This window comes from Priapulus caudatus, unplaced genomic scaffold (genome assembly GCF_000485595.1).
Source record: "Priapulus caudatus unplaced genomic scaffold, Priapulus_caudatus-5.0.1 Scaffold306, whole genome shotgun sequence".
Lineage (NCBI taxonomy): Eukaryota > Metazoa > Priapulida > Priapulimorpha > Priapulimorphida > Priapulidae > Priapulus > Priapulus caudatus.
The window spans coordinates 83856-93515 of NW_014577367.1; the positions used below are offsets into that span (position 1 = coordinate 83856).

Sequence of the window (9660 nt, forward strand, 5' to 3'; positions counted from 1 at the left end):
TGTTTATATCATAGGCTGGGCCATCTTATGGTAAGAAGATGATGACAGGACACCTTGCATCCCAGGGGATACATGCAGCAGAGTCTCAAGGGTTGGTGGCCCATATCACCATGCCCGTCAGAAGGTTAGTGATCTTTCCATTTTGAAGTTGTCATATTCTACCTTCTGTTTCATTCTACTCATAGTAAGGACTATTATTTGAATGCAGTATAGCTGATATATTTTTGTTATTTGACATAATAGTGTACATTAAAATTTACACAACAATTAATGTTGAACGTGAGAATTACTTTTCTGTTAAAGTACTGCCTGTTCTGCAGTTTTTGGGGCCAAAGTTCAGAGGCAAAGAAAAACTGAATGTTCATTTCCTGTTATGCAATTTTTTTTAAAGTTCATTCTGTTTGTTAACATCCAGCTCATCAGTACTGGAGTATGGCATGTGGGAGCAGGTGCGTGTTGACCATGGGACTGAATTCTACTCGTCCTTGTATGTACAAGAGAAGAATGCAGACTTGCGCTGTAACCAACACCGACAACCATATATTCAAACCCAGTCAAAAAGGGTATAAAACCTCATGCATTTTGTTTGATGCTTTCTGCTTGAAGGGTAACGTTTTTCTAAGAGCAGTGTTTACCATCCTGTCAAAAAGTTTACGGTTTACTTTGTTTGCTCTTATAACATGTATGTAGCCACAGAATGGTATCTCATATTATGTCACTTTGCAATGATTTTGTTGGTGAATTATCTATGATTTAACACATGACAGCCATGTTAATGAACAATTATTGTTACTGATCTGTTTTAGAATCACAAGTTTGAGAGGATGGGGCCGGAGGATGTTTGAGATTGGAAAAAATATTTTGTTTGTTCTAATGTTATATATCTCTTCGTGTATTTAAGGAGAAGTATTTAGGGGACCTTTTAACGGTGTAAATAATGGTAAATTGCGACTTCGTCTACTGTTTACCTGGTCTAATTGGCAGTAGATCAAAAGAGTATATGCCCCCTGTCATCTGTCAGACGATGTGACAACGGATATTTGCTTATTTCAGTGTATAAATTTATAATGCACGTTTTTTTATTTCTAGTTTATAGAAAATTGAAATTTTGTTATAATAGAGCGAGCACTTGTAACAGGTGACTGTTGTATATGAAATAAACAATGCATTGTGGATGAAAGACGAATAGAAGTCTTGCTTAACTTTATATAAGTGAATTTTAATGCAAAATATAAAATATACTATCATTTTTTAACAAAGATATTTTCAATATAAATTATCACGGACGATACTATCCCGCATAGATATCTGTGCCAGCAGGCACGTTATCGTCTTGTTTGTGTGTGTGTGTGTGTGTGTGTGTGTGTGTGTGTGTGTGTGTGTGTGTGTCGATGATGTGTAGTGTAAGTGGTGTGTAGTTGTAGTTGTTCTGTGGTGTGTCGTCGTGCGTGCGTGGTGGCGTTGCGTGCGTTCCTTCGATTCGTGTGTGGTTCGGGGTGTGTTCATTACACGTTTAACAATACAAACATTCGTCGCTAGGTGTCACCACAGCGTTCCATTAATAACCCATACGCACGCACGGCACGCACGCATGCATGCACCCCGCAAACACACACACATACACACACAGTTACGCGTCGAGCGCACTCCCGTGTTATAGTTCATGCCCTATTCACGCCAACTCTCTCGCATCAGAAGAACACACGGGCATGCACGTGCAACACACGGCAGCTAATGATGTTGCGATTTAGCCAATCCTCATGGCGATGTCACCCGCACGCACGACATGCCCGTGGGAGAGGAGAGGTCCGATATATACGCAAACAACTTGCACACATGGTTATCTAGATGAAAAACCGCACTATAAACACAACGCCACACCACACAAACACACACAGCACACGAGGTACACCTCACAGGAGATCGCCCTATGCTCTCTGCCTAGTTCTTCATGTCAGATGTTGTTGTCCCAGAGTCTATGTCGGAGCGCGGCGCGCGCGGCGCGTGCGAGCGCACAACAACACACGACTACAGTTTAACCGCGCGCACAGTGCTTCCTGTAGGATTGCATTTAACGTGCTGCATGCACGCAGGCACACACTAACACAACAGACACAGTTACGAGCTGCATCTTATAACGACGCATAGAGTATGCTTACTGTACGAACGACGCTACAAACAACGCACTGCTCGTCGAATAGTGTCCCACAGCACGCACAGCACAACAACCGCTCGCCAAGGCGCACGGCATAGCACGAACGCTGGATGCGAGATGTCTTTCGCAACGTTTCATGTTAGGGCGTGGGCGTAGAAGTGCAGCACGCGCACGCGAGCACACACACACACACACACACACAACAACACACACGACAACACAGCGGTGGCCCATCCAAAGCGTGCCAGGAGATACATTTGTCTCTTTAACACACACACATCAACAGTCACACGCGTTACTTCCTTCTCTGACTCCGGATAAGTGAAACAACACTGCGGGGATTTCGTACTGGTCTGCTAGACGCCGGGTGCTGCGCCTCCTCGCGTCTGCCCCGCGCTACCTCGTCACACGTATACGTAACCGCATGCACGTACGCACGCACGTACGCACACATGCACGTGCAAACACACACGCACGCACACACACACGCGCGCGCACGCACGCATGCACGTATGAATGCACGCACGCACGCACACACACTCAGTTACGCACGCACACACGCATTTACGTGTGCATGCACGCACGCACGCATGCCCGTACGCACGCATGCAAGTNGACCTGACGAGATCAGCTGGTGCCAGTCTAACGAATAAGACAGAGAAGCATGTACTGGCAGCAATGAAAAAACTTGCAGTGCGAGAGGAGAACACGATGGTTGCTCGTTTCACACTGCACAACATGACTCAAGATCATGACGAGCCAGTATGCGCATTCGGCGCTCGTATCACTGGACAAGCGAGTGTCTGCAAATTTGCACTGACTTGCCAGAACTGCCAGAAGGAAGTGAGTTACACCAATGAGGTTCTCCAGGATGTGTTAGCTAGGGGTCTGGCTGACAGTGAGATTCAACTCGATCTGCTCGGAGATCCGAACCAGGACATGACTCTCGAGGAGGTGTTCAAGGTCGTGGAGGCCAAAGAGGCAGGCAAGCGATCGGCCAACAGACTTTTGCAGTCACAGGGTGCAGCTGCTGCACGCAGCCTGTATCAGAAAGGCAAAAGATCATCAACCATGGTTAGAGAAGGGACCAAGCAACATGACACTGATACAGACAGTCAGGAAGTGTGCTCGTACTGTGGTAGGAGAGGTCACGGTAGGAGAGACCCACCTCATGTGAGAAAAAATACCTGTCCTGCTTACGGTAAGACTTGCAGGAAGTGCAACAGGCTGCATCACTTGGAGGAGATGTGCCGCAGCACGACCAACGGTGGGCCTGAGGTGTCAATGGCAGATGAGCAGGGTGCAGTTTTCAGCTCGCTCTGCACCATCTCTGATGCCACGTCACCCAGTGCTGTGCAGACGCCAAACAACGATCCGCTCTGTAGCTTCACCACCTTTGATGAGCATGCTGGTATACGTACCCTGATGCTAGATCACCATCTGTATGACCAGCTATCGGACTGCTGGAGACAATGAGCGTCAAGACCTCAACCGTTCATACAGCTGTCAGTATCTTGTAAACAGGCAGACTATGACGCTTTCGGACTTCCTATTCGGATTCGCTTTCAGCATGACGGACAAAATGCAACCATTCCGTGAACTCCTCAAGCCCTCCACGCCCTTTCACTGGGACAAAGAACTGAATGATTTGTTCGAGGAGTCTAAAGCTGTCATTGTAAGCGAGATTCACGAGGGTGTGAGGATCTTTGACAAGGAGAAGCCCACCTGCTTGGCAACAGACTGGTCGAAGGCAGGCATAGGATTCTGGCTATTTCAAAAGCACTGTGATTGTACAGGAGACGAGCCTTTTCTGCTGCAGGGACGGCTGGAAAACGACCCTCATCGGCAGCCGGTTCACACATCCTGCCGAGTCTAGGTACGCGCCAGTCGAGGGCGAAGCTCTGGCAGTGGCTGATGCACTGGACAAGGCACGCTTTTTTGTGCTAGGCTGCAGCAAGCTGATAATTGCAGTTGACCATAAGCCACTCCTCAAGATCTTTGGTGATCGCTCACTTGAGGACATCCCCAATGCAAGGCTTAGGAACCTGAACAAGACATTGAGATACAAGTTCCACATACCCAGTGTAAAAAACAGAGCGGCGGACTCGGTGTCAAGGTACCCCAGTGGCCCTCAGATGACTAATAAGTTGCAACTGAGCGATGACATTGCAGCTGTCGACATGGCCGCACTGTCTGCGCCACCCCTACTCCAGCCCCTATTCTTGGCTAACATCCGTGTGCTAGAAGCCGACAACCCGGATGACCTTGATGACAGTCTACGAGTCAGCTGTGGCGGCACTGCACTGCATAGCTGTGACATGGGGGAAGGTGCAAGAGACGACAGCGAGTGATGTAGCCATGAATGAGCTTGTGGGGTTGGTTGAGCGGGGCCTGCCTGAGTTCCGCCATGACTGCCGAAAAAGCCGCAGGAGTTTCATCAGTTTCGGGATGACCTCTATACAATAGACGGTGTAGTTCTTTCTCTAAAAGGAGAGGGTCGTCATTTCCCCAAGCTTACGCCATGATGTCCTCCAAGCACTGCACACTCCTCATCAAGGTGTGACGTCGATGTTGGCCCGAGGAGTCTTCGCTCTTCTGGCCCGGCATCACCCCTGCAATCAAGGATATTAGGGCTAGGTGCAGTGACTGCAACAGGATTGCACCATCACAGCCCAGCGCACCACCGACACCAACGACACCACCAGCTTACCCCTTCCAGTGTGTCTGCGCTGACTATTTCCATTACAAGGGTTTAAACTACCTGGTTGTGGTCGATCGTTATTCCAATTGGCCAGTAGTGGAACAGGCATCGGATGGGTGCCAAGGCCTGATAACTTGCCTCCGGCGTATCTTTGTGACATTCGGTATCCCAGATGAGCTAGCGAGTGACGGTGGACCGGAGTTACTGCAGCCGCCACCAAGACATTCCTGCAGAATTGGGGATGGATAGCGTATGATCACTAGCAACACCGGTCCACGTGGTGAGCTGGACACCGACGCGCTGCAGCGCGCAGTGTTGCAATACAGAAATACGCCTGACCCAGAGGCTAAGATCTCGCCCGCCATGTGTATCTTTGGTCGACCTATAAAAGACTTCATCCCTATACTGCCAGGTCGATACAGGCCTCATCCCACATGGCGTGAAACCATGACGGCGAGGGAGGAAGCACTCAGGAACAGGCACATGAAGGCTGCTGAAAGGTGGACAGAGCACACCAAGCGACTGCCACCGCTGGCAGTTGGCAACCACATACGCCTCCAGAACCAAACTGGCCCCCACCCCACACGATGGGACAAAACTGGGGTCATCATTGAGGTTAGACAATTTGACCAGTATGTTGTACGCATTGATGGTTCGGGTCGAGTTACATTGCGGAACAGAAAATTTCTGCGGCGTTACGAACCTGTGGTGCCACAGAGACCCAAGCCTCGGACACTGGAGGAGGACCTTCGCTACTCACCCACCGTCACGCCAATCGGGGCACATGAACACATGCCCCAAACATTACGGTCTTCAATGCCCAGGACAGCGGAGCCAGCTGCCACGCTGCCGCCATTGGCTATCACCGCCCCACCGGCGGTTACCCCAGCACCACTCCCATCTGCTGAACCACCGTCAGTGCCATCGCCTGCACCCAGTACCAGCGGGATGCCCCGTGTCACAACTGCTGCCCAACCTACTACTCCTGCTGCACCCCCTAGCAGGCCGAATGTGGCCAGAGTCGCGACCCTGTGCAGGGGAGTGGGTGCCCCCGGAACTCCGCCTCCCGACAGAACACGTAGAGCTCGACAACCTCCTGCGTGGCAGAAGGACTATGTTATGTGCTGACTCTTATAACGTGAAATCAGGAACTGATTCAGAAAGATTTTATTTTTTTTCAGTCTTTGTTAGTAACCCAAAGACTTGGGGGAGATAGAGCAGGCTTATTTAATTGCTCGTTAGATGGCACGCAGGTCAATACAAGTGGCCTCACTCTCTTTGTGAACTTGTCAGCATTGTCCCGCGTCCAATGCGTCAGAGACAAATGGTTATTCCTATCTAGAGACAGCACGAAGACTTGCTCCGTATTTTATTTGCCATGCGGGCCCGATATAGGCTGAATTTTCATTGGCTAAAACTTGGTGCGTGCACCAGGCCCCGATCATGTGGGCCTGTAAAATCCCTTACCTACAGGCCCGACTGGCCTGTAAATTATTCTGGCTCGTAAGATTATTTGCAATAAGGCTCCAGTCCCTTGGTTGTCATCTTGGTAGGATATACATTCCTGCAGAATCGGCACGAACCGCGAAACTTCTGAGTTTGAAGTCACATTACAAAGAAAGGTTGCACTTCTCGGCCACAGTAGTTACATAGTTGTGTTCAGTGGACTATAGAGGGCAGAACGAGCCAAAAATGGAGGTCGTAGAGGCGTGAAAAGTTTGAGAAATCTGAAAGAAGTGAGGAGCGATCGGCAAAAATCGTGCGGCGGAGTTTCCTACCTTCTTATATATATATAATTATAATGGCGACACAGCACACTCCCAGCGGCGAGTGCGGGAGCGGCTAGTTCAGCATGTTTTTGTGAAAGCAAGTTGATAATGCTGATAGGGTCTATATGTACCCCAGGGTACTATCGGAGGGTAACCTGGGTACGGTTTGATATATCGGAAAGTACCTCAAGGTACTATACGATATGTCGCTGCGTAGGGGAGACCGAGGCTAGTTGGGACACATGGTCTAGTTCTCGGAAGCGTTGACAGGTGGTGCTGATATTTGGTTCAGAGAAAGCACGTGACCGCGCCCATTTGCTGATGTAATCTCAAGGAGATCGGAGCAAAGTTGAAAGAGCTGAGTGAGTAATTACTATTTTGTGTTGATTTTTTCGACTTTTTCACAAAAAAATATTTATTGACTGTACAGTTCATTATCGGTAATTGGATTGTGACGTATACAGGGTAAAACTAACCCATAGTCGTCTATATTTTGCCGTATTTTGATTGAAGATTGATTGCAAGTTCGCCGTGAGGCTGTGCTTTTAAAATGGCGGCACGTTGTGGGGCAAGTTGGGACTTGAACTAGCTCTAGTACTATTGTAACGACCAAAAATCAGTAAATGTCTAAATCTGTAACCATGGCGCATATCTGTATCTATGACGAGTGGCGATGCCACGACAGTAATTAAATGACAGTAATTAAATTNGCCGGCCGGCCCCGAAAAAAGGTTTTTCCGGGGTATTTTTGGGACCAATTTATGTTTGGGGCACGTTTAACAGGACCGGGGCTAATCAAGGAAAGTCAATTATATTTATACCTAATGCTATTTTACGCGAAAGATATTCATTTTAGGGCAAATTTCTCCATATTAAAAGTGAAACTAATATGCGTTTATAAGATATTCCGAAGTCTTTTGCTTTAAATTAATCAATAAGAAACACCCTCGTCTGTAAGCCCTTGGCTGGGAAAGTGGTTTTGCGCAAACGTTATCAGATCTGCCGGCTTTGATGGCGCCAACCTGTCGTTGTAATCAAACTGTAGTCCTGTTTAGTTTTAACATTTTTTTTAAATATTTCCTAATGGTTGGTGATTAAACCATGAAACTTTTTATGTAGCGTAATTGTAACCTAAGTTAGCTGAAAATAACCCTAGAACCTAGAGTAAACTCTCCCTTTAACAAAAAGCATTTCACACTATTTGAAACGGTGGTGTTGAAGTATAGGACGATTGTTGTTGAAAGAAATTTCAATGATTGTTTACTTACTGACGAACTATAAATGTGTATCTTTCCTTAATTTATTTAGGGACGAAGTTGTGGATTTGCTGCCGGAGTCTTCAACATGTTCTAGCACGCTGTACCTGCCCAAGTACTCTAGGTACTTTCATGACATGTAGTAAAATACAATAATACAGTATGAACTATACCTCATACTAATTCATTTCTTACACTGTTTGTATTGGAGATAAAACTGGAAGGTTGGAAGGGGGTGAATGACATAGTATAGCCAGGACTGACATTTCCATAAACATCTATGTTATCAGGAGTGAATAATAATAGTATAATATAATAATCTATCTAGAATAATAATCTATTATTATTCACTCCTGATGTTATGTCACTTCTACTGTAACCCTGCCCACATTAAGTAAAAGTTCGACACAATAGTTTAGCAGTTTAATTCAGTAAAAGATTTTCGTTAAGTGGACATGATCAACGCGTTTAACTGCGTGGCTATAGCAGGCTACAGCTTTTACCTGGCTTTGGTCGTACGTGTAATGTCACTATAGCATGTTATTTACTTGGCAGTGCGAAGGTTGCTGAAGAGAAACTCCGGTATGCTGCTTACAACTGCATCGCAATTGACACAGACATGAGCACCTGGGATGACTAGACGCCTCGCCTCGCCGTGTCTTATCGCGTCTTGTCTTACATCTCGCCTACATCGTCGTGCATTATAAACTGTTTTATATCTGGCTCAGTGTAGTTACACATGTAACAGGTTGATCGCTTTTTAAGTACCTTGTTGTCTTAACTGTCTGTCAGAAGCTTTGTTGCAATATGTTTACAATTTTTAATATCGGTTTGCCATGTATATCACAGTTTTTTTCCGCGATTTCAATTGAAAACATTCATTCATGTAAATTGAGTGTAATGATTAATTAGATTGGTTCACAAAAAAAGGTGAGAGCAATATTCAAGCAAAGGGGACCCCAACAATTAATGAACATGTTCACTTAGATACAATAATGTAACCCAACAAGAGTAGGGGTTACAGGGTTCTCCCTACGTTGCGCAAACGGGGCGCGCGAAAACTCCCCCGTTTGAATCGTTGCGCCCCCTTTGGGAAAACTCCCCCCTGTTTGAATCGTTGCGCCCCGTTTGGGAAAACTCCCCCCTGTTTGAATCGTTGCGCCCCGTTTAAATTCCACCACAATAAAAGTTTGCCAGCGCGGGAATCGATCGGCAAGAATTGCCGTTCGACCAGGACATCCGACGCGTGTATTTTTACCGTACCACGCATGCACTGAAGACAGTACACAAGTTAACCTGACACTAACTGTACACCGACTCGGCTATCTTATATATACAAGAACCCCAAATACCGTCTATGGTGTGGTAGCGATTTTACGCATTAATTAGTCGTACGGTAAAAATACACGCCCCCCGGACCCCCCTCCCCCTAGTTTTCCCTCTCCCCCTCCCCCCTACCCCTCCCGTCCCCCCTGTTTGAATTTCATCCTGGGGAGAACCCTGGGTTATGTATACAGTAATGTAACACCCCCCCCCCACTCTTGTTGGGTTACATTATTGAATCTAATGTTCACTGTGACAATATATGAAATCAATGTCAGCGTGCTTTTAATTAATATTTTGTGTTGTGTATGATATAAGGATATATGCATTGTTATGTCAGCTATAGAAGTAAAGCTCAAGCTTTCTAAACTACAGTTTATCACAATCCTTTTAGTGAAATTATGCAGTTGTTTTCTCGATATAATCATTATACATAGATTTGACAAGTATAATCTG

The 9660-nt window shown here is 46.6% G+C and overlaps 2 protein-coding genes across 2 annotated transcripts; both read left to right on the top strand.

Annotated features, from left to right (window-relative positions):
• Positions 1 to 14: 14 nt before the first annotated feature.
• LOC106808813 lies at positions 15 to 1186 on the top strand (the record flags this gene model as incomplete). Its single annotated transcript, XM_014811675.1, is given in 3 exon segments — positions 15 to 124; positions 416 to 563; positions 807 to 1186. Coding segments are annotated over 3 exon segments (297 nt in total), but the record flags the coding sequence as incomplete, so codon positions are not given.
• Positions 1187 to 5108: 3922 nt separating this feature from the next.
• LOC106808804 (translation initiation factor IF-2-like) lies at positions 5109 to 5984 on the top strand. The gene has a single exon (XM_014811658.1). The coding sequence runs from the start codon at positions 5109 to 5111 to the stop codon at positions 5982 to 5984; it is 876 nt and encodes a 291-aa protein (XP_014667144.1).
• The last annotated feature ends 3676 nt before the right edge of the window (positions 5985 to 9660 follow it).